Source organism: Orbicella faveolata, unplaced genomic scaffold (genome assembly GCF_042242905.1).
Source record: "Orbicella faveolata isolate gen_17 unplaced genomic scaffold, um_ofav_v1 contig_3, whole genome shotgun sequence".
Classification (NCBI taxonomy): Eukaryota; Metazoa; Cnidaria; class Anthozoa; order Scleractinia; family Merulinidae; genus Orbicella; species Orbicella faveolata.
In genome coordinates, this window is record NW_028301558.1 from 17,412,152 (window position 1) to 17,438,110 (window position 25,959).

Below are 25,959 nucleotides of genomic sequence, written 5' to 3' on the forward strand. Positions count from 1 at the left end.
TGCTTATTAATTCCTTTGTTGGTAGGCATTTTTCGATTCCGCGCTATCGACGCGCTTTGTGGTGCACTTAACGACACTCCAAGAATCTACTGCCACTGTAATTGGCTCAATGATGTTTTCGTCTTCAGACTCGCTGAGCTGGTTTGTTGCTTCCATCTTTACACTATTTGACTGGTTTAGAAACAGTGCTATACAACACAAAGAATGCTTTCGTCAGAAGCTGCACTGAGCAGAAAAGAGCGCTAAAAGTTTTGAGAAACACGAAGTCACGAACCAATCAAAATCGAATGTTTCCACGGTTAAAAGGACCATAGCTCGTGCATTTCTATGACAACAGTCAGCCAGTCAGGCGACAAGGTGGAATTATTCATAATTCATGATAATAAAATTACTCGGCTTTACTGAAAACGTTTCAAAGACAAAATATAGCATTTAACATATGGAAAATTGTGAAAAATGTGCTGAAATGTTACCCAAAAAATCGAAAAAATGCTCAAATTCTTCTCAAAAGTCAATTAAGTGCTCAAGAGTGCTGGAAATGTAAAATAGTGCTCCAAATTCGAAAAAGTGCCGAAAAGTGCCCAGCGCAATCGGGACTGGCCTAATGCTCTCGCGTCAGTAAAAGCTTTGGTTTGCATGGAACCTGAATAGGCTCGCACAAAACCTTTTCACCTTGGAACTAATAATTATCAATAGATTATACTGGTTATTATGGTTTGCGTATATTTATTTATTATAGAAAACCAACAGAAACTGAAGCGAACAGAAATATAGTGCGGCTTAGATAGGTTTATTCGAAGAAAATTATTCGACAACCGTCTTGTTCTACTTAAAACTGCGACAAGCAGAGGAATTCAACACTGCTGTGCAGCGATTTTGACAATAGTACACTTCTACAATACGTTGATCAGCAACAAAGAATAAAAGTTTGTTACGTAAGTCAGGAGTAAAAGTAGACCTTCGTCTTTAACACGATCTAGCTGAATCATCGAAATACTTCTTACAATGTGCCTCAAGAACGCTTGATTCTATTGACTTGCTCCGCTGCCGCCCGCCAGAATAAAAAGAACTGCGTAGTCATCTTATATCTACTCACCTCCTTTTCTTTCGACCATAGAACAGTTAGCACTTAATGGAACCAATTTGCACGCTGTTTAGAGCTGGTGGCAAAGGATGCGCACAGTTTGTTGTTTACAATTGTCGTGATTGCACATGTCCGTCAGCTAACGCCTACGCTTTGTTCTCAACTAACCAATCAGTTACATTATAATAAATGCCCTACCTGAATACGTCAACACTGCTTGATATAGGAAAAGTAATAAAAATGTTAATGAAAAGTACACACGTTACGATGTAATTAATCACAATTTTGCTACAACTTTGTCACAAAAGTTTAATACCTTTTGAAACATGTTTGTTATAACTTTGAAACCGATATTCTCTAAACTCTGGGTAAATGTGATGTGCTCTATGCGCTCTTCAACATTGTTTCTCAGATAAGCTTATTATGTGGCTTGAATGCCTTAGAACTTCAAGTTAGACCAACCGGCGGCTTGCGTGTCTTCTAAGATTGCAAACGTGAATTTCTCTACTAATAATAATTTGGATGGGTTTTATAGTCTTTAGATTACGAAGTGAAACTCTTGAAGCATTCCTGAGAACCATTAGTAGAAGGGCATGACCAGTGTCCTTTCTGAAAGAACCTAACTGTTAATTATAAACGACAATGGAACTAAAGTATTGCAATATCGCGGCCAAGTTAGACAATGTTTAACCGATGAACTACAGGTAGAATAGAGAAGATGGAAAGCAATTCAACCTATCAAATTTTCCAAAATGAAATGAAGCGAAACTTCAGATACATCAAAGGGTTTTGATTGTTCATTCAAAAAAAAAATCACGATTGGATATATATAGCCGTCTTGCCATAATCGTAACTTGAAATTCTGGCAAGCAGAGGTAATCAACACGTGCAGCGTTTACATCGTTCACTTCTACGACACGTTGATCAGCTACATGGAAATGATATGTAAGTTAGGAAGAAAACTCCTTAGACTTCGTCGGGATCTAACTAGATCATCGAAAGTACGCGGAGCCATTGCTTCTTGTAATAAGATTCAAAACGCGTCAATCTATTGATCTGTTCAGCAGCACTGCCCAAAACTCTGAACATTTTTCAAAAAAGTGCGCACCCAGTCAGGTTCCAATTTTGATCTCAGTAAAGTATGCATGAGATGGCCATAAGCAACGTACGTAGTTAATATTTAATGATTTCTTAGGAAGGCCAGACTGTTTATAGAGGCATTTTGTTTCACTGAACCCAGATTCTCGGAAAACCGACACGCGTCAGTTGCGCCAGTCAAAACAAACATTTAGGTACGTACTAGATTCGGGGCCTTATAATTTTTTGTGTCAACAAGCGTACAAGAATTGGGCGCGCGGAGGCGATGTTAACAACTGAGGCCATAGATTTACTCAAAGATTAACGTATTCTTTAGGTTCGAAGTACATTGTAAATGCATACATCCTTGATACGAGTTCCAAAGGGCACTTTGAAAAATTTCTCGGAACCGAAACTACATTAACCGGGAATATGTTTTAATGTGGGCAATAATCTCGGATCATGACCCAAACCAGTTCAATTGAACTGAGAGTTATACCCTTTAGAAACACTGTGCATATCATACAAGAGGAATGTGTTTGTTTTAACTAATGTTATGTCATGTAATGGTATATTGAGCGCATCGAAAGATTACGGACTGGATCATAAATGAAATACAAGGCTGAAAAAGCTCTCTAAAGTTCAAATTGTTAGCGCGAACTAAACAGTGAAAAGTCTGGAGATGTTAGGGAAATTTATCTAACGACGCGGAAGTTGTTACTTGCTAAATATCAAACTTTATTACTGCTAGAAAATTATAGATTTAACTTTGATTGGAAGGATACATTGAAAAAAAAAAAAGAAATACGTCGCCAATTTTCATTTCAACTAAAGAAGGCCACAACGTTATCATCATCGTTTTATGAAAAGATTATCACATGTGCCTGGCTTCAACTGGAACATCATCATCTGTTTGTTTTTCGGAGCGCGCCAGATCAAAAGAAGTTCAAATGATTCATCAATCTAATCGCTACCCTGGATGGAATGCTAGTCAATTGCAGGGTGCTCCTTAGCATTCTGTCAGGTTGCCTCCACAGATTGCTGTTACCCATTTATACACCTGGGTGGAGAGAGGCACTGTAAGAGTACGGTGTCTTGCCCAAGAACACAACACAACGAGAACAGGTAAAGCCCAAACCCGGACCACTCAATGCGAATTCCAGAGCACTAATCATTGGGTCATGGCTCCTTCCACACCCCCCATAGCTAATAGACGTAAAGCGCAGAAAAGGACGACATCTGAAAAATTAAGCTCAACTGAACTGTTTTTTTTTTTAATTAAAGACAAGCATTTTCTTACAAGCTAAAAGCAGTTTAAACAGCCTCCATAGATTACCATAAAGAAAGTTGAAACTTCTGTTATAGCCACATAACATGATACAAGTACAATAAAAATGCTTGTTAGCTATTGTCTACGTTCTTTTAAGAAAATTAGCCTTGAGGCCTTACAATAAGGCTGTTGGATTATTCAGCCTTTCAATACTACGCCCATTCTTTAACTATCTAGTTTTACACTGCCAAGACTTCTTCAACCCTTTTAGTGCTTCCTTAATTTGAATTAAAATCTTAATTCTCACAACTGGCATTATAAACAAACTTTTCTTTAAAAATTAGTTCAGAAAATTTGCTATTTCAACGAGACTACAATTATTTTCGTCACTTTTTTTCTTTCGCCTGTCTTTTGACTATTTGAACAGAGAAATTAGAAGGATATCAAACGGTGCACTGAAAAAGCTGTTGAAAGAGGGTCTGGATGGTGTTAAACTGATAACTGAGAATAGGTCAAAATCTTAACTGTCATATGGTAAATGACATGTGTTTTTTTTTTCTGATACCTGAAAGTCAGTTTTTTTCTAAGAAAGGGACTGAAAAATCGGCTAAAATTTAACTGGTAACTGGGATTACAGAAACACCATCCAGACCCTCTTAAAACTGTCCATTCTTTTAAAAATGTCAAATCTAAAATAGTTTTATCTCAACAGGAGGTTAACATTGCACTTATACGAAGAAGTATAACTCTCAGTTCTATATATTAGATAACTACAATTTAAGTCACATATTTACTAGATTGAATGTAAAAAATTACTTCAATCCTATCTCCTACAAAAAGCAAATTGCTATTTTAGAACATTTAAGGTTCAGTTCAGTTCAGTTTGAAGTTCTAATTTAGCCCTGAATATACATTCCTTTACACCAGGAAACGTGTGCCAACATCATGAGTGACTTACGAGTGCAACAACGTAATTTTTTTTTCTACGAAGTAAAACCCAACAACGAGAATACCCGGCACAAGAGTTAAGACAAAAGGAGCATTAACAGAGTGTACGTGCCGTGTCTATGAAATCTTCGTAAAGGTGACCCGAAGATTTTCCCTTTCTTGTTCAATTGGAAACTAGCCAGACCTCTGCGAACGTCGGTAGGGTCAGCTCGTTGCTATGGTGACTAGTTAAGAATAAGTTGATATTTACTTACTAAGCTCTGAGTTAGATAGGTTCTATTTATCTTTCAATTAAATCATATGAAAGACAACATGTCGTGGTTTACCCCTCCAAACCGGTAAGTGTAATTTGGCTATTATACCGTAAGAACAAGCAGTACAGTTGCTTGAAGCGCGAAAGTTCACGTAATGAAACCAAAACACAAACAGAAACAAAAACTGGTGAAGGAAAGAGACTTAAATTGGCGTCAACATAGGGAAGTCTATTAATTTGGAGGAGCTTATGGGGCCTGGACCAAGTTCAAATATCGCAGTTCACGGTCCGATATCTTGTTCCCATTTAAGCTAATCAAAACTATTAATAAGTTTGAATGTTGATTCAGACTGCCGAACTCTAAATACGTCAAGCCTAATTCACGGTCGTGAGCAAATGAAGAAGAGGTTTGAAAAGGTTAAAATTCCCTTCTATTTGGCTTCACTTCAAATAGTCAGTTTGGGAAACTAGTCACCAATGTGCGACAGAAATGCTAATCTCCAAGTTTAATTTTCTTGCGAGTTTTTCTACCGTGTTGAATTGTGAGAAAGTCGGAGGGAAAACAAACATTTACCACCAAAAAATGAAAAAAAGTATACTGATTCTTGTGGAAATGGTGTTTTTGAGAGATAATCGAAGGCCTTTTGTGGCATATTCTCACGACAGTGCTATTACAATGAAAATACAGAAGCATAATTTGTGCATGCCATTCGGCACATGTGGAGTTTGACTTCTAAATCAACTATCAAACTTCCTTTCGAAAATTTAACTGGCTCGGTCGAAGACGCTTCGAGAGTCGTATTTAATTTCAATCTCTCGAATTTAATCAGTTGTAACCTCGAACTTCTCATGCAAATAATTCCTGAATGAGATCCAACAGATGTGAAATACAACTTTCGAACAAGGCCTGAGGTCTAGGAGCTCATTTTCGGACGTTTTCGGGACTGCAGTACTTAATTTAGTCTAAAACGTATGTCTTGGCTTTTTCTTATTAGATCTCAGAAATTGCGAAAGATGAATAATAGGCTGTTGCAAGATTTGCTCCTGGCACGCCACCAAGTCACCACCAGGTAGAGACAAGCAACGACAGCTGAAGCCTCAAAGAGATGGGCTATAAAACCTACAATAGTGAAAAGCAAGAATATGAGTCAGAGTGCAGTCTACTGATTGTAACTGCTTATGTTGGTTAGACTTATCTTGGAGCCATGCTTTTATTGTTACTATTACCATTTTAGTCATCATCATCATCATCATCATCGACACACCATCATCAACGTTTCCCAAAAGTAATAAGAGCCAAGATTTTGCCTTTAAACAAAGCGTTTTCACTTGATTTGTTCGTGCAGGGTGTCGTTGGGCTTTTCTTTGCCGTAAAACATTTAAAAATCCGATTTCAAGCTGTTCAAAACGAGAGAAATATCCTTTTTCAAGAAACGAGTGTTTCGCGAGTTCTTTCTTTTGTTCCTTTATTGCCTTTTAGAACGATTTACGTAAACCTATCAGAAGGGAACTTTATTTCTTAAACGAGAACAAAGATTACTTAAATTCGGAACAAACGGTCCTTTTGTAATAATATGGAACACAAAGTTCCTATTTATTTCGGTGTAAAGGAACAATTTGTTATGTTATTGTACTTTTAGGAACAATAAGTCATTTTTAAACAGTTCCGATTTTGTATTTGTTCTCTTTTGGGTGAAAGGAGAACAAGCGTTCCTAATCTGATGCTCACTTAACCCAATAGGGAACTCTTTGTTCCTATTAACTTACATAGTACGCGGTTTACCTTGATAAAAAGTTACGATTCACAAACTTAAAATTTTGTTCCTAATCAAAATGTTCCTGTTTCCACTGCATGGGAACGGCAATTTCTCAATACACGACGATGCCAAATCAATTTAAGCTGGTGTCGCCTGCTAGAGGCTTATGAATAATCAGCTGACAGGCCCGTGTAAGTTCAAACTCGGTCCTTGATTTCTTTATATTGTGAATTATCAATGACCAGAGTGAGAAAGGGCATGTCCGGACTTGTTTAATTGTGTTGTGTGAACAGTGGGTTAGAGAAAGTGCGGTAAGGGGCAACATGAATCATGTTCGGCCAGAGGGCGAATAAACAGATCTCTGATTGGCCAAATATTGAATGATGTCTCTTGGGGGAATAAATACGCCAGCTAGTATGGGAAGGCTGGTGTGTCTTGTCGCATCATTGCGAGTTAAAATTGATGTTGCAGATGAACAAACGAGGAGACGCGGTTGACTGGTCAATCAAAGTTACTAAACGTATCGCCGAAACACAAGAGGCCTCACTTATAGGAACATGATTCTGACGGCCTTTTTCACTGTCCAGTCCAAACCTACAAACATGATGGATTTACCACACCAAGAGGCTACAAGAAACACGTAAAGGACAAACACCAATGGTACTTTTATTTCGACAAAAAGCCAAACTTTGGCCTTATTGAGTCGCTTCATGCTCAAGGCAACGAAAATGAAGGCAACGAAAATAAAGCCAACAGTCTGGAGACTTAACGTCAAATCAGGACAGTTGCCACTTTTGAGATTTCAAACGACATCGCTCACGAATTTCTGTCTTTGCTCACCGGCAGTGGCGGAGGTTGTAAAAGTGATCGCAGAAAAGTGAACGGAGAAAAGAAAATTAAACGAGAAAAGTTAACGGAGCATCGGAATCGGTATTTGGGGGCTTGTCTTCAACAGCAACGTACTTAAAGAAGGTGCAAAATCCGTTCTAAAATGATGAGACTACAGTGGACCAGCGAACTCGATGTTGACGCCCTAGAAGCCAAGGGACACTGGGGCACGCTGGAAGAGCCCTTGGAAGCCGTGGGGTGTTGCTTGCCGCGCTAGGAGAACGTACTGAAATCATGCAAGGACTTGGACTTATCGTTTGCTACCAAATTCCTCGCTGTATATTTGTTCATCATGGTTAAAGGCCCACGTCCGATGACAAATTAGCATTTAACCGTTGCGATGGTGAACAAAACTAAGACCAACGGCGGCTTTATTGACCAGAAAATGTTCAAAACTGCCGGTAAATATGCTTCGATTCTCTATTCCTGAACAACACTAAAATGCAAGTGTTGGATGGCTACATAGCTCACATTCGTCCTTTGCTCAAGCCGACCTGTGCTTACGTTTTGGTAACGAGAAATGGAGGACAGCACAGCAGTTTTCGATGCAACGGCTAGCAAAGCGCACGAAATCTTGGAAAAATTGGACGGGGACGAGGGATCAGAGTTACAAATGGATGTGCGCTGAATGCTTTCAAGAACAGGACAATGAAAGAGTCGATACTTCTTTTACCAATGGAAGTAAAACGATAATAGAGACACCACCCCAACGTCGAGCACGCGTACCGAAACCAAAGCGAGAAAATGTACTCAAACTGTCAGAAATTGGCGCGAGAAGTAAAATTTGGATGTTCAGTCCCGAGGAAGACAAATATACAAAGCTGGAATCAAACGATAAAACTTCGGCCAATGGCAAGGGATCCAAAGAGACCCCGATTTTTATTTTCAGACCGGAAGAACTGCCAACTCTTTGCTAAGTCGGGCGGCGCAAATTAAGATTTGGATCATATTCTAAATAGTGCCACAAGTAGACTAACGCAATGAATTTAACAGCAAGAAATCAAAGACTCGCTTGAATGTGCTATTGTTCTCGCTGCTTTATTTTAAAAATAATGTAATTCCATGCCGTTATTCTTCTTTTAATTTGTGATCAGTCAATGTACATAAACACGGTTCCCGTTGCATGATTGATAACTAGATCGATGCTGCATCTACTTTAGCGTTAACGTAATGTGTAGATCACAACGATGATGTAGACAATTTAATTGAAGCAAAACAGCATTTGCAAAAGCCGAGTAACGGCTGCGGCTGGGCCTTCACAAACTAACCATAACTCTATCGACACTCTTGAAATATAAAGGCTCAAATATTACCTAACAAAAACGTAATTTTTGTTTTCGAGTATTCTCAGTAAGGTCCCAACAATGTGCTCATTGCTGACTTAGAGTGAAGTGGTTGGTGACAAGGGCTCGTTTTGGCATCGTCTAAAGGTCTTTCCCTTTTCTTGGCCTCTCCCTTTGCGACGAACTGATTTGGCTTGTTACCTGAGAGCTTTGTGTCGAGCCCGCTGTCGAAGGCGTAATGAACTTGTCGTATTCGTCGTGGGATTAAAGCTCATTCGGATAAGACACACCATACGCTCTTGATAGTTTCGACTTGGTCAGTTGAACACCATCCACGTTCTACGGTGGTCTTCTTAGCTTCGCTCCAACAGCACAAGCTTTCTCAGACCGGGAACTTCTCTCTCAGGAAACGAAATCTCCAAGCATCTACCAAACATGATCATCTTTAGCGTCCGGGTCGACAGCCGCGTCTTCCTGCTTCTTGAGCTCTTGTACTTCCTCTTCTTTTGCATGCACCCATTTGTCCGTGTAGTATTTGTGGGACTTTTTTGCTAGCATACTTTCCTCTTCTTTTTTCTTTCAAAAGTATTCAGCTTTTGATCTTTCAATGTTTGGACGGTATGGGCTTTCCGTAAAATCCAGTAGATGGGTGTCCTCTTCCTGCAGTATTACAATCGAGATCCACTTAGCCTTCATCCGTTCCAGAAAGCGCACGCGGTCGGCTTCCAACTGTTTCTCCCATTCCTGTTTTCGTCGCCTCACCCCAGCACCAATTAACTCCAACTGCCTTTGCTTTAAGCCGTGTCGGGGTTGCTGGTTGCAGGTTCTCCACCCAACTATCCGACTAGCAAGAGTTTAGGGTTCTCTTCTGCTCTTTCGTCCTCGTGAAGACTTTGTTCATCCTCGCTTTCTGCACGTGCCTCTTGAACTGTGTCATCTTCTCTGTTGTTCTCGCTTTCACTGTCTTCCATAGTCAAGGTTCGTATTTTTTGCTTCTCCGTTTCATCCAAGAGATCCTCCTCGGAAACAGGTCCTGGAACTGGAGGGGGTAGATCGTCATCGGGGGTCTTGGCCACATGGCTGCCCAAACGATACAATCCATTGCGTGATCTTTCAGAAAGTTTTGAATCGCTGGGACGACTATTAAAGCTGTTAAACTGAAACTTCCGGAGACGCACATCCATTGCCGCGTTATGCTCAACAAAATTAATGTCCTACTGACAGGTGATAAACTGGAACATCCTATGTTATAAGATTCAGAGGACCTATACTTCCGGTCATGGGCGGTGAGGCCTCCATGAGTAAGAACCTGGGAGCGACAGAATAAGATACTCTGAGTAACAAAATAAATGAGCTTAAAAAGACACGGACACGTTTTTCGAGTGAAAATGGACGAAACGTCCAATCGTAAGGGTCGAGCAGCTTAGCGTAGGCCTCATCCTGAAACATAATTGGGTTGTCTTGTCGATCATGACTTTGTTGAATGTCTTTTGTTTGGTAATTAGTTTTCCAATATCTGCGTTTCTGATGGGATTTAACCTGAACTTTTGCTGACTCACCGAGAAGCACTAGCCTGAATTTACCTTGATCAAGTCGTATTCAAGAGCCAGCTGTCTAGTGAACTCGCGTTCTTTGTCCTCAAGAATTTGTAAAAGCTTGTCAGTGAGATGCTTTACGATGGTGTCTTCAAAGCTATCGCTTTTGCCAAGTAGCCAAAGGAATTTCTTTGTGGAACAACAGAGTTGGTATGTGTATTTAGAAGACTTCACCTTCTTAAAAATTTCTGCGCCATGCAGTGCGTAACCCAGCTATACCATGGCTCGCTCGATTTATCCCCACCACTAGCAGTGATGCAAGTACTTATGCGACTTTTGGGGCTTGAGAGGGAATATTGCATGCTTTGATTCCGTACACGTCAAATTCCAGGCCAGCACTGACAAGAGCTGGTACCAATTTGTCCTGTAGCTTTACAGCAAACTTGCTAGAAATAAGCTGCAATCTGACAACAAGCTCGCTTCCATGATCCATGCAGAGATTCCATGGGCTCGTCTAAAAGTTGATGTTGTAGTATTACCATGCCATGGGCAAATGACTGGCCCACATTTTTCTGCCTAAACATGTTGTTGTGATCTTTCACAGTGGAATAGAATTGTGCGGCTGATTCTTCCTCGTTGCCGCTTTTATAGGCTGACAGGGATTTTGCCGTCACCTCCACGCCCGTATCTAATAAGGCCGTGCAAGGGCACTGTTGATACGCGCATGCCGTTGAAGGACTGCACAGCTATCCAGTATGTTATGGCTGGCTAGTACTTTTCTTTTGTGACATCGCTTTTCACGTCTTCTTGATGTTGAGTGTCTTCACTTTTCTTTTTTTTACTTCTTCGCTCTAGGGAGGAGACAGAGGAGAAAAAGAATGCCACTCCCTTCATTTGTTTTATTGCCTAATGGCACTCGTTGCGATTGCGGCAAATGTTTAGCCATAGACCGTCAGCTTTTCTCTCTTCGCTTCCTTCAAATCTGTTGTACGATATTCTGGGTGATAAAAGCTAACAAGTTCCTTGGACAGCTAGCAGAACTTTGCTTACAAGGGCACTTCGGATTCCCTAAATTTTTAAGAACAAGATTGAAAACAAACTCAATAATGAATATGAAGCTAATCGATACATAAAACTTTTCAAAACTAAATCAATAAAATAAAGACGTCCTTGTTGTCCGCCATCTTTCCATGTAGTACCTGGCGAATTTGCAAGTTTTCGTCCTCGCTTGGTTCCCAACGCCGAATATCCCTTCGGCTTCACTACAAAAGTTTCAAGGCCGTTTTTGCAAAACAACTAAGAGCAACCTTTTCTGCTTTACATCTTTCTGAACTACGCAGAAACAAGATTTCAACTACCAACCTTTTTGTTGAGCGACCTTGCAGGCACTGACGCCATGACTGCAGATTTCTCAACTCGGAACGGCGTTGTTTTTCAGTCTTGATTTATACCAAGTGGTAGCTTGATTCCCGAAGTTTCGGTAAGATCTTTTGTTAGCGGTAAATTCAGTAAACAATCAACAATGCCATGCATTTTTTTAAAATCCATCACTAGCTGTGAAAAAGGAGTGTTTCTTAAAGTGTTTTGGAGTTTTGGCACGTCACTGTATATTAAAATCAAGCTAAATTATAGGGAGCTACCTTGCAATGAATACAAGAGAGAATAATGAACATTGTAGTACAAGCATGCTATCTCCATAACTTCGCAGAGATCAGTACGATCTCGCGAATAACGAAACCCTTGGAGACACGTTCAAATATCAATGGACAATCACTGACAGAGAGACAGAATTATCAGTTTGTATAACACACTTGCACATACTTTCCCCGGTGTATCCGTCATATTTTTGAAAAAGGAGTTTAAGAAAACCCCGACGGCAACGGCAACGGCAGTAGTTAAAAGATATCTGAAGTGCAACGGAGAAAGTGGAGAAATCGGGGGCAAAACTTGCAGTAAATGAGAACTGCAGTAAAAGAATATCAAATTACTCTAAAACAAGTATACCTGACGACAGAATTGTAAGTGTTGTCCCCGCTGAACCCTGTGTATTCATCACACTCAGAGAATGTATGTAATCTGAGTGCAAAATGAATGTAACTTTACTCGGTTTTCATTCTTTGAAAATTTGTCCAAGATCAATTTTCTTCTTTACTTTCGTAACCTTGTTAATTTTTTCTGTCAGCCATTTCTAGAGTCCTTAACTCAGAGAGCAGGCCTTCCTTTTTAGCTCTCCGCACCAGATACTTACACCAGAAGCGATATAAATTATGCATGTACATAGCCAGTGCTCCTCCGGGAAGGCACCTTGCACAGGCTGCTGCTACTTCAGGCCGTGCAATTGCTGCGACAACTGGAAAAGGTAATACAGTTTAAATCATTAAATGTGGATACATAAATGATTCAGGAATAAGAGCTAACGAATTAAAATCAAAATATCCCTGACTTTTAAAATTCGCTTCTGGACCGCTTTCCATAAAAATTACGTGTGTGTAGTTTATTCTCATGTGCATCATCGTTGTCGTCATCATTATCATAATCGTCGTCGTTGTCATTAGGAAGCTCTATTTATAAAGAAAGCGCTGGCCAAGACCACGCTTAGTAAAAAAAATATTAAATTTCACCTTTAAATTTTGCAACTACCTAAATCCGTTTAATACTTCTATCGTTCAAAAAATTTGATAAAAATTTGTCATGATAGCTTTAAACTTCACTGAACGGGAGATAAGAAAAAATCAGCTGTCGTAGTACAGGTTCTCCAATCCATGCAGAACTTGGGTGTTCCACGTTGTTGTTTTGTTGTACGGCCCTACATTATTCGTTACCATTGTGGTTTGCTCAAGTCCCATATTGTCGTTTTACGTTTCTCTTATAAAGGAGAACTGGGCTACTGGATATAAATCCTCGGATATAAGCTCTTCAGTTGCCAGTAGGCTTTCCTGAAACGTTAAGAGAGGCACACATTCTCTTTTTCATATCCAAGTGAAAATGACGGGTGGTAGGGTCTGGGGCCTTTTGATTATAGTGCTGGACTCCGGATACTGCCATCCATTTCGGGCTCAATATTCTGGCTGCATCACCGTGTTGTATCTCTCCCGGAGACTCTTTATCCAGGAAATAGATTGTAACCCTGCGATGGACTAGCATTACATCCGGGGAGGGAAGGAGAGCACAAATATTACTAGCTGGTTCATGCTAGTGGAACCGTAGATTACTTCCGGTATGATTGGCCACTAGGCTCTAACGTAAACACTTCTGCTTGAAGATGTTGGACATTTACAGCTAGTCAGTATGGCTTCGAGCAATGAACTCATTCCTATGAAGTCAAGATACACGCGCACATAGCTTATAACACAAATGGCTACAATTAGCCTAAAGTATAAAAGTCAATTCAGGGATACAATGGAAAAGATCAAAAATACGTTAGCTATTACTTACCTGCGACAACAGCGGTGTAAGCGCCAATGATGCAAATTCCCCCTCCAATGACAGTAAGCACGCCAACACTACTCAAATAGTTATTGATGTCTGAAGCAAACATATTCTGTACCCTGCCTACCTGGCTCAGGTAGTCAGCGCATATCTTTAAGGTTTCTTCAAGATCCAATATATCCCTTTCAAAGTCAATCTTTTCGCTTTCGGAGATTTTGTATCCTTTATTTCCGGCTTCTTGGATCTGTATGAAAGTGAATAAAAGCATACAGCTAAAACAGTGTTAGAGGAGCGTAATTTAATAATTCTCATATACATCTTGATGAAGGAGGACTTCTTAAATTCATTTCGAATTGGTACCGCGTCCGCTGTCCGCCAGGACGAGACTTGTGTCCCGATAAGTAAGCGAAATTGGGACGCGCAGTCACACCAGTGCCTTATAAATACGCTTTTTTGATCGTGACGTTTGACTAGCGTAACGAAGACACAATCAGTACATTATCCATATCGTTTTGTCACAAATGCAATGGTAGAACATCTTTAGATTCAAACAATTCGTGTAACCGTGCAAAAAGGTAACTGTGTGTATAATTATATTGGAAGATAAAATCGATAAGCTTTCTGTTCGTTCGAAGCCATTAGCATTTATTCAGCGTTAAGGTCGGATTGTGAATTAAAAATACGAACAAACGGTTAGTGATATCATTTAATTAATCATATCACAGATCTTCTCAGACTAAAAACACACACCCTTTTGTTTATCTTTTGTATCAGACTCTCAATTATCCTGCTTCGCGCTTCGATCTTTTTCCAGTAGCCTTTGATATCCTTCACTTTAGGTTGCATTGATGCCGGAATGTTTGATTCCTCTTCCTTGATTTGACGGGACGTCATTGAAACGGCAGCAGCACCGTTACTCACGTACTCGTAGTTGCTAAATAGAATCTTCTCGCAGAAACCTTTTACAGCCAGAACATCCTGACAACTTTGAGAAGGCTGTTCAGCAATGAGGGCGTCGATAGCTTCTAAATGTTGTTTAATGCCGTTTAAGGTACTCAGGTGCTTTTCAACTTCTTCGGTCTGTTCGATAGCGTCTTCCCTAAACTTCCTTATAGAGCCACCGTTTATGTAATGTTCCCATCGGACGTCCATGCTTATGGTCACGCCTGCACCAAAGACAACAAGAAAACATATTAGAGTGCTACGTAATAAATGACTGGTCTGCCTGTTGCTGAGCCGGTTCGTAATCGCTTCTTCTCCATTTTCAGGGCTGTGAGGAGAGGCCTCGGGGTCCTCGGGGAGGAGAATGACTGCATGGATATATTAAGGAAGTGAAGTTTTCATTTCAAATACCTCTATCGTATGTAAGTTTAAATCCTTGAGCTTTCCTTGTTAGCCACGTTTTCAACGTTGGAAACGAGTGCAATTCCAATGGCTTACGTTTAACTCAGATCAAGTTACGAGATGATTACCTGCGAATATCGCAGGTCTGAACAGTAAGGAAGGGCCAATATAAAATGTAAACGAATGAAACAACGTTAAGCAAGGGAATCCTTCCATATCATTCATACTGGATATTGACCAAGCTAAAAAGAGTAGTTGGAACTGTACACATGTGATGGAACGTGTAGCACTAGAGAATAACGAAACATTTTTTTTTGGCGAAAAATGGTGTTAACTATTTATCTTTGTGAACAAAAAGGATAGTGAAACTTTAAACTCCCAGTTTTAAGCTTCTTTGAGCTTCTTCTTTGAATTGGTGGAATAGGAATACATTAATAAGAGGGTTTAAGGTGTCTCGATAGGGTTTTTTTTTCTGAACCATACGTAGCATTTTAAATCAGCTTTTTGGCAGTCTTCTCTCAACTAGATCTATGTGCCGAAAATAATTACCAATTATTGGACGAGGTTGGGCAAAATTTCGTGATTTGTCAGACGCTACCAGATCAATTATATTGATATGCGAGACTCTGAGAAATCACGATATTTTGCGGTAAATTAATTCAAAATTGTTTAAACAGTCGATCACCGAGTTTGTTTTCATAATTAAGCAAGACGCCTAAAGACGATTCCGTGGGATGCTTTGGCTAGTGAGCGTAGCATTGGCATTAGCATTGAGCGTAGCACTGTCAGTTTGTAGTGGAAAATAGGGTAGGCGGAAAATTACACTGTGTGATCAGAGTCTCCTTCCCCGGCTCCTATTTCCTCTTTCCGGGTGATCTACAAGATGGAACAAGAGTGTGCATGGTGTTTAGAAATGGCATCAAAACTGGCTGGAGTAATATATTGCAACGTGGAAAATGAAATTTGTTTTTCTTTCTAATGCGACCATATCACTTAAGTTGACAACTGCCAGAAAATTTGAGACATGAATGGTAACGCAACGTTTTTTAAAACGTTGCGTTAATCCAATCACAATATTTTAGTCTTCAAATAATTAGAATTTTTTGAAGACTAAAATATTGTGAAGAGCTGTGTTGCCGTCAATGAACGTAACGAATCTACTAAAACATTAACAGGCTAAAGCACTGATTGTCTGTTATATAATTAGAAGCTCTTTCGCGTGAGAGGAGGACTGAAGTAGGGTAACTATCAAAACATTAAAGAGGAAGTTCACTCAAAAATAGGCACTTTTTTCTTTTCGCCAACGGAAAGCTAGTATAATGATCGGTCACTCACCAAAATTTCGGTCTCCAAAGCGCTTTCAAACCAAAACAACGCCGCCATCTTAGAGTAACTTAGCAGCCAGGCGATGTATGCGTGACGTCAAAGAGCTCAGCGTGAAGTTTGGCGCGAAGTCGGCGGGAAGATTTGAATACACTTGTTGTTTCTGCTTTCTGTTACTTTGTTTCTGCTTGTACTTGTACTTGAGGGAGATGCTGTGAAACAATTTGCTGATGTTGGTGCAGAAACAGATTCCATCATAGAAGCTCCTGTCAAAACGTTTGTTAACGTGGGGACACAAACAGAACCCCTAGACGTCTTTATAGACCACTCAGTTGTTGAATTAGCACCTGAGAGACGACGAAGAAAATATTAATGTGGTCCTAGATCATGCTTACAGCCGCAAACCAGAGCAGGATGTTGACCCGCAGAATGCAGTAACAAACATTGAGCCTGTCTCCTTGGCAGTTGAACACAATTCGGTGCTCTCTGACAAGTCTGATGAGGAATGGCGTGATGACATTGATGACTCAGGCTCAGTCTGCAGCTGTGAAATCTCAGATGAAGATTGGAACCCCGAAGAAGATGAAGATTCTGATGGCGAAAGTGCAGATTTCTTTCATTACCCAAGCATCAACTGGCTTGAAGAAAACGAGGAGTCTTGTAACGAGAAAAGTCAATTGTTTTTGACAGCTGTTTAAAGTGCATATGACACGAAAAATAGTTTTGGCTTATTTGAAAGGCCTTTCAAAATACAGAAGAATGGCGTTTTTCTTTTTGAAATATCTTTTTTCGTTTTAGAGATATTAAAGTTTTTCTATTATGCAAATTAGATCAGTTGTTTCAACTTTGCAGGATTTGCGGCGCTATCGTTGAGAATGCTTATCTCAAGCAAAAACGAAACTTGATTTATGTAACCACCGTGTGCAAAGCTGGCCACACTGAGTCGTTAACAAAAGGGATGGCAGCCGGAAACCTTATTTGTAGCGGTGGAATCCTGTTTACTGGGAATCACTTCATGAAAGTTAGTGTTCTCATGAGTGCATGCAACATAAGATTTTTGAGAAAGGTGCTTGTTATTATATTCAAAGGAAATATCTCTGGCCAGTGGTGAACAACCATTGCATTGTCCAGCAGAGAGAAATTCTTCAGTCATTTAGAGGACAACTTCTAATGCTTGCCGGTGACGGACGATGTGACAGTCCTGGTTACAGAGCCAAGTATGGGACGTACAGCGTGATGGAAGTGACGACAGAAAAGATCGTGGATTTTTCCCTTGTGCAGGCATCTGAAGTTGCCAACTCCAATGCTATGGAGGAGGAGGGGTTGAAAAGGTGCTTTGAATTCTTAGAAAGAGATGGTCAAGAGATCGACTTGTTGGCAACAGACTGGTATTTATCTTTGACTAATGGCAGGTGCCTAACTATAGCTAAAAATGATCCAAAGCGTAGATCTACAAATCAGAAAAGCATGCCGTTAAACAGTCTAAAAATAGCTATTTGTGCAACATTATCCAGATTTAACTCGCGTAAATTGATGAAACCTTCAATATACCACATTTTCTATGGGTTTACCGCCGTAATAACCTACTTAGGATGCTGGGACATCACTCGAAAAGTATATAAATCACGAGCCCACGGCGAGTGATTTACAATCTTTTTGAGTGTTTTTCCAACATCCCAAGTATGTAATTACGCCGGTAAACCCATAGAAATTGCGGTCTATTGCTGTTAGAGATAATGTTTCGAAGATAATTTTACATAACTACATGTATATGTTAACCACACACGCAATTTTTTTCGCTTTGTTCGGTGCGCTGTGCTTCCAAATTGTAACATCTATCGCGACCTGTAAACTGAACTAAATTATGTAAAACGTAATATGATTTTCCTTCCGTGTTAATGTACTCTTTATCCGATGGAATACTACATTAAAAGAATGGGAAAACGTCACTGCCACTATAAAAGACTCGAAAAGACATTTAACATGTCGACGTTTTATTTTTGATATGCAGGCATCTCCAAGTTGCCGCAATGATGAGAGCGGAAAAGGTCCACATCAAACACAGATTCGATCCATGGCACTTGACAAAGTCCGTGCAAAAAAGTATTGCTGCTGCGTCCAAGAAACGCGAATGCGGTGATCTATTGCCATGGACCGCATCTGTAGTTAATCACTTGTGGTGGTGCGCGGCAGCTTCTGATGAGGATCAACTGCTTTGCCAAGAGAAATGGAAATCAGTCGTTTACCACGTGGCCGACGTACACGAATGGCCGGATTTCCAATTATTTTCGGCTTGCGACCATGATGAGCTTACTAATGAGCAGAGAAGAAACAAAGTATGGCTTCCAATTGGATCTCCTGCACACAACGCTCTGAAGGAAGTGGCATGGAAACCTAAGCTCCAGAAGGATATCCGTCTCCTGGCTGATTTAGTTCAAACCGGATGTTTAGAGGTGTTCCATGGCTCAATGGCAAAGAAATATGTGAATAGGTAGCAGCATTATTCCTACAACGGGATGGTTAGCAGAACGCAGCTTGCTGTTATTGATCACAACTGCAATGTGGGGAGAGGGGTGGCCACCACCACCTCTGGAGATGAGCGCTACAAGTGTGTATATCCAAAGCTACAGAAACAGTGGGTGGCGAAGCGCATATACTAAGACAAGTCATATCAGTTTGTCCACGCTCTTCTGAGTGATACAATTTTACTGAAGAAGGGGGAGATTGAAGTTCCCGACCTTGAAAGGCCACACCTTCCATAAAATATTGCACCAAATCCCCGTGGAAACAAAGAAGACATCATTGCAATGTATGTGTCAAGACTTCAATAACAATTTTTCTTATTACAAATGACAAGGTATTGTTATATGGTACCACACTGTAAACAGTCTTTCCTGTGAATTTACTTTTACATTTTTACGTTCAATTTGTTTCAGGGCTGCATGAACGAATTGTTGTGATTAAGAATTTTTTTTGAACAATGAAACAAATTAGAGCCGGAATGCTAAGCCAGCCTTAGTGACTGGATCCTTAAAGCCTGTGTAATTGCCATCAGCTTCTGGGAATTCTTTTCTTATAATAGATGCAACACATGACGGAATAATTTTTCTGTCTCTCTTTCTCAGTCTACCGTATATCCACCACACATACTGTCTGTATGCTGCATAGCGACAGTTTCTGAAATACGCACCACAGTATACATGTAGAATGGTTTATGCTATTTTAAAAATAGAAATAGGTCCTAATTTCTTCAAGTTATAAAGATTTACATCTTTCATATCTTCTAATGTTTAAGGTGCTTGCAGCTATGTGACATGCAACTTTCAGAAGAATTAATAGCCTTTACTGTACTGTCTACCCGAGTTGTAAACATGTTATAGACTGTCAACAACTTCAACTGTTAAAAGCAGAGCTTCAAGTGACCATTTTTTGAAGGATAATATTGCTTCACATAATGAAATAAAGACCACAAGGCTGTGATGTATAATTTTTGTTTGCTGCATTCTTGATGATACATATTAATAAATATTAATTTATACATATACATTTCTTACCGGTTCTACATGGGTGAGGGTGCTGGCAATCTGTTTAAATAATGGAACCCTGTAATTGCTGTTCTTAAAACAGCCCGATTTAGGCATACGATAGAAAACTCTTCGTGGTCTGTTGTACAACACATCCCTGTTTCGCAAGTGAAGTGACCCCAAATTTAATTAGTTTCGAACAAAAATCCCTGTTTATAGGACACGTTCTGTGGAATTTATAGCTAAAAAAACCTTCTTTACTGTCTATTTACGATTGAAACACACACCATTTTCTACGATTGCTCACTCCTTGTGATAAAAACATATCAATGACTATTGACAAGCCAAGTAGGGACTAATTAAAAACTTTATTAACTCAGGTATGAAAATGATAACACATGTCAGGTCATGGCAATGCTCATTTCCGAACGGGGCTTTTTAAACTAGGCTTAATCAAGGTAATTTGATGCTTGATTGACTGTGCATTGAAAGGGCGGAAAAGTACAAAATTGATAATATACCTTCCGCAAACTTGTTTTCCGATTCGGGCTCTTCGAGACAACAGATACATTCTCTCGCAGTCTCTCTGGTCTCACAACGACCGCATGTGCACCAGTTCACATTGATAAGTCTTTCAGGCCCATCGTTATCATCCTCTCGATCAGGTGCTTGGTTTTCATTGGGAGCACGCTCTGGCTCGAAGCGATAGGGCTCCACAGCAGCCATTTTGCTGAGCTCTTTGACGTCACGCATACATCACCTGGCTGCTAAGTTACTTCAAGATGGCGGCGTTGTTTTTCGACTTTCGTGCAACTTTAGACGAGGATTTCACATGGTTTGAAAGCGCTTTGGAAGCTGAAATTTTGGTGACCGATCATTGCACTAGCTTTCCGTTGGTGAAAAGAAAAAAAGTGCCTATTTTTGGGTGAACTTCTCCTTTAAGAAAAGTATTGATTGTCCTTAGAGGCTCAGTTGTGTGAGAGAAAAACATAACGCAACGTAAAGTAACCGGTATATTGCCATTGATAATGTGTGCTTGTTTATTCGAGATAACGAAAGGATTAAAGTTTCCATGAGAACCATGAGCAATTCTTCTTAACAAATATTTCCCTTTGTATTTATAAATGTTAACAGTGGAACACTGAAAATAAAATAAACATCGACTGGAATAAAGCTTCTCTCAAACACTATTTACATGTACGTTCTGGTAAACAGGTAGCTCAATATCAGCAAGAATAGACAAAACCTTAAACATACACGTAGCACGATTGTCGACTCATGGGTTGCGATAGAGTAAAACTCTCGAGGTTTAAATATCTTCAAGTGCAAACTAACAAATATTTCAATTTGAACCAATTTTTGAAATGGTCGGTCTCGATGTTTTCCATGACGGACCCCTTGATTTTGGAATGCACTGATTCAATGAATATCGTGTGTCAAAGTTGCTTCAAACCTCTCCTCTCCTCGCAGAATCTTTCGAAATCACAGCACTTTTACCTCTGCGAAAGTCATGTCATCTTGCATGTGCTTCCAAGTTTAACCTTCCGGCTGTGACGTGCATTTCATTGTCTATCAAATTTGTCGATTCGCGTCGACGATGAAAAAGGAACCCCGGGCAAACCTATTAACCGTGGCCTGCCACAGGCATCCCACGGAATTAATCTCCGACAGTTCAAGGAGGCGATCCGCCATTTTTCACACGAGAGCGCGGTTTTAATTGTACATAAGCAGAATATTATTTATATCAAAGCACGTTTAAACGGTATTATGCATGAGCAGACAATTATTTGTAGGCAGTTAATTGGGGCTCTCGTAGTGGGCTTTCGGCCAGTGGAAAGGAAGAAAATAGTGCATCGAATGATAACACCAGTTGTCGAAAAGCCGGGATTGAAGTTTGGTACAACGTAATTTTTCCTTGATAAAGCATTCAAACAATTTAAGTTAATACTCAGTTTTAGAGCACTAATACAATATCTTCAATATGATAATTTTCGCTCCCAGCTTGGAAAATAAAGAGCGCGTCCATGAGAAAACCAGGCAGAAGCGGGCAGGAGGTGATAAAGCTCAAATTTCCGATTTTCCTCGAACTTGTCACAAATGTTAGGTTTGGGGGGGGGGGGGGGGAGGGGGAATGGTTATGGAAAAATAGTAGGTAAAGACGCTTGATTCCCTCCAAGTTAGGGAGACCCTGAAAAATGGCCATTTGGCACCTTTTAATGCATATTTAATTATCTGTCTTTGGTTTAGTATTTCTAGAACGAGAAAAGCCATGTGAAGATGAAATCTCCTGGATCATGTTCTACAATTATCAGACTCAGAGCCCAACAACTCAGTTAAAATAACCAATTTAATTTTTTCCCATGGCTTCGTCTTCAGTGAGGTGCATATTCGTGGTGTTGGGCATAACCTGTAATTGATGGCAAATATCTACAATGAGCAACAACAAATTTACACAATTCTAACATGGATAGTGAGGGCCATAACTGAAGTTCTGAATGGACTGAATGGACGCATTCATAAACTCTAATCTTGGCTCAAAGTCTATGTGGTAAGCTTTCAGTTTCCAAGAATAAAGTTTACCTCGGGGCATAGGATTTTAAAGACGGGCTAGACTATTACGAGTATTAAATACAACCAGCAATCACTTCAATTTGTTTCCTCTTTCATTTTGAACTGATCACAGCGAGTCGGCAAAGGACACGAGTCACTGAGGTGAACTAAGGGGACCAAAGTAGACCTCAGAGTTTTAATTTTTTAAATTTTTTTATTCAACACATACACAAGCCGGAACAGAGCTAGAGACAGATGAAGATGCATTTGTGTTAATTTTGGAAACAACTTTCTCACGACTTTGAACCCAATATTCACTAGACGTTACCACTGCTGTCATGGACTGATATTTTTTTTCAAAACTCGCTAAGAAATTAAAATAATATGTTGCTTTGTGCACTCATCAGCATTGTTTCTCAGAAAAGCTAATTATGTGGCTTGAATGCTGTAGAACGTCAAGTGAGACCAACTGGCGCCTTGATTGTCTCCCAAGAATTCAAATTTATCTCCTAATATGATGCAAGAGTTCACAATAAGTAAGGTATTATCATTGCCCATTCTGAAATGTTGAATTGGAAGAATATCATAAGAAAGATATAAGAATCTATTTCGTGAAAATGTCTGGTCTTTAAAGAACAAAAACGACAATGGAACTGAAGTCTAGGGATATTGTGGCCAAGTTCATTGTTTTAACTATGTGATTGGTATACAGCAATAAACTTCATGAAAATAAATTAAAATTCGTTTCAAATGTTTTCATACTGCCAGACGATGAAAGAAAGCAGAAATAACCGGATCTAAAGTATTAATACATCACATTACTAAACGAGTTATTCAACTTATCGAATTTCCCAGAAATAACGCGGTTCGTGATTTAGTCCCATTCTTTGAGACAATAAGTTACCTAAAGCGGCTTATCGTAAAGTGACAGCATTGATTTAAAACTCCATCGAAATATCTTTCTTTACCGTGAACAAATTTGTTTTATCTCTACACACAAAACAAATTAAGCTGCTAATTTTACTTGCACAATACAGCACCGTAGCTTCGCTGGCCAAGATCGAGAACAGTTCCAGCCATGCAAGGGTTTCCATGATAAAGATTGATGGTCTTGGCCAAGAAGCACGAATTAGGCTTCGGGTATAACGATAGGTCAGTTATTTTCATTGAGACAGTAGAAAGACATATCGGCTGTGGATGTAATTGAAAACTGTCTTTAATTTAAATCTGTAAGGCCAGTCAGAAACTGTGAATCGTTCATAAGGTGTGGTTAAAATCTTGACAGACAAGAAAACATCAGCCAATTTGGCTGCATCACGTTTCCCTTTGAAGTGTTTTTACAAAGTTATATCACATTCATTTTCACTGAACGATTAGAATCGATCAATGCATAGGATTCCCGGGAAGCCAGACTATCAGGAGAATTAAATTCGTCAAAAGACACCTCAATTTGTTTCTCTTTCATTTTGAATTTGTCACAGCAAGCCTTCGCAAATGACCGCACGAGTCAGTTGAACTAGCTAGTTGGAGCAAAATGAGCTTCAGAGCTTTAATGCTTGAGTCCAGACGTACACAAGAAAGGAACGGATGGAGATGCATTTGGCTTAAAACTAAGATCTTTGATTTACCTAGCTATGTTGCAGCAGCGCGGTTCTTGGAATTTCCAACCTAAACAAATGTTTATAAGTGAACATGCCATTCCAATTTCGACGTGAAAACGGAATAACTCAAGCCATCAGCTAATGAACGTATGCCTCCTCTCGGTTTTGTTATCATCAATGTCTACTTTCATCTAAACTGGACTGAATTCACCAAACCAGATGAAAATACTTCTTGGACTATCGTGAAAACAAAGGAAGACTGAAAGGTCTGGTTCTCCTGAGCAATTTTTAATTTTACTCGCATCGGGCCACATCTCGCTTGTTTAAGATGAAACCAATTCAATGTTTATTAATTTACAGTGGACAACCGTTAGTCACTGTAGAGAGAGTAAGGTTAAGATAAGCTGAGAATAGTGAGCGGACTTGATAGGGAAATATGCTCGACTTTCAATTCCTTTGTGGCCTTGAGACAACTTCAAATTCCCAGAAACTAAATTATCAAATCCTTTAAGTTCTGAAGTTCTTATGTTGAACTGAAAGGCATCATTAAAAAAGCCTTCTTTTTACCGAGTTCACTTCTCTTATCAAGTCTGTTCCCCCGTTCTATTTCTCTGTGAAATCTTGGTCCATTCTTAAAACAGTGAAAATATTATGCAGTATGACTTTCTAATCGGGACCGAAGGATGGCCGCATCGGTAAAGAACCCGCGGTTAGAACTGGTCTTCACCGGTCTGTAGCAGTGTATTTTCCTGCTTATTACGGTCTTCGTGTCCTAATCAATTTTGGAAAGTAACTAACAAAAGATCTGAGAGAAACTGATAATAAAGTGCTCAGATTGGTCATTCAAAGAAAATCGTTCGATAACCATCTTGCTTCAACTTGAAATTTCTTCACGCAGGAAATTCAGCATGTGCAGCGTTTATACTAATGAATCGTACTGGCATTTCTATAACACATTAGTCAGCTGCCGGAAATAAAATTCTGTTGAGTAAGTCGGAAGGAAATGCACCTTAGCCTTCATTACGATCTAGCTAGATCATCGAAAGTGCGCGGAACAATTGCCTCTTTTAACAGGACCTAAAAACGCAAGATTTGTTTGCTGCAACATTGCCCACAACTTTGACCGCCGTTTTGTTTTGTGTTTTTTTTAAATACGCAGTCATAGCAAACAAACTCACCTATACTTTCGACTTATCCACCAGGACAGGTAAGACTCGATGACATCAACCTGCAAGTTGTTGCGGACTGATGGCGAAGGATGCGCTCAGTTTATTCCGTTTACAATCAAGCAATCGCGTATGTCTGTCAACCAACGCCTAACCTTTGTCCTCAACTTGCTAATCAGTAAACTAGAATTATCATGAGCAAGCTTAGTTAAGCAGGTTTTATTACGCTTGACGAGCTTTATTGTGGACGACCTCTCTTAGATTTGTCTTGTCTTTGATTACTTTGTCTTTGCTAATAAAAGTGTTGTTTTAACGTCAATGTAGTTCTTGGAGTTTTGACCCAAACAAACTTCATGTCTTCGCGGTCTTGCCATGGAGTTACGGCATTTAAAACGATAACTGAAAAACAAAGAATTAAACATCTCTCTTTTGGTGTTTATTGTTGTTAACTTCAATTTCATTCTTATTTTTAATACGTAAAAAGAAATCAACAGAGCGTTGACAATACCTCCAGCGTGCATAAATAATGTCAAAACGAACAACGATTAACAGGTTCTCCTAGACCTGCTTGTTTTAGTAGAAATTAATGCAATATTTCTTTATTTGCAAAGATCGACAGTTAATTTTACTTAATTTTACCCACAGAATACCAAACACACTTGATGGGAAAATATCACGCGCGACTTGCCTCTGTGCAATGCCTTTGTGCCCATGAGCCAACTTCTCAGTAATTCCTAGAAAACTACGTAATCAAATCCCTTAAGTTTTGGAGTTTGAGAGCAAAAATCCTTCTTGATAAACGCCTTCATTTTCCGAGTTCATCTCTCTTGTCAGGTCTCCACTGTTGCTTTGAGTTAATCCTTAGCTCATTCTTAATAGCTTTAAGCGCACGGATGATATGCAGTATAAATGACACTGCTATAGTTG

At 39.6% G+C, this 25,959-nt stretch overlaps 1 protein-coding gene and 1 pseudogene across 1 annotated transcript; both read right to left on the reverse strand.

Annotated features, from left to right (window-relative positions):
* Window positions 1-3,408: 3,408 nt before the first annotated feature.
* On the reverse strand, window positions 3,409-25,155 carry LOC110046089 (uncharacterized). The gene is made up of 5 exons (XM_089298280.1): window positions 25,045-25,155; window positions 14,275-14,690; window positions 13,531-13,768; window positions 12,344-12,445; window positions 3,409-5,752 (listed from the first exon to the last, which is right to left on the reverse strand). The coding sequence occupies exons 2-5, from the start codon at window positions 14,674-14,676 to the stop codon at window positions 5,631-5,633; spliced, it is 864 nt and encodes a 287-aa protein (XP_089154406.1). The 5' UTR covers window positions 14,677-14,690; window positions 25,045-25,155; the 3' UTR covers window positions 3,409-5,630.
* LOC149106688 (P2X purinoceptor 7-like) lies at window positions 19,138-20,441 on the reverse strand (annotated as a pseudogene).
* Window positions 25,156-25,959: the final 804 nt, after the last annotated feature.

Bases quoted from the DNA above. Each gene is read 5' to 3' on its own strand.
- LOC110046089 (XM_089298280.1), bottom strand. From the start codon at position 14,676: ATGGACGTCCGATGGGAACATTACATAAACGGTGGCTCTATAAGGAAG. The intron at 12,446-13,530 runs GTAAGTAATAGC...TACCTTTTCCAG, and splicing joins TTACACCGCTGTTGTCGCAG to TTGTCGCAGCAATTGCACGG. The intron at 5,753-12,343 runs GTAAGTATCTGG...TCACTATTGTAG, and splicing joins TAATTTATATCGCTTCTGGT to GTTTTATAGCCCATCTCTTT.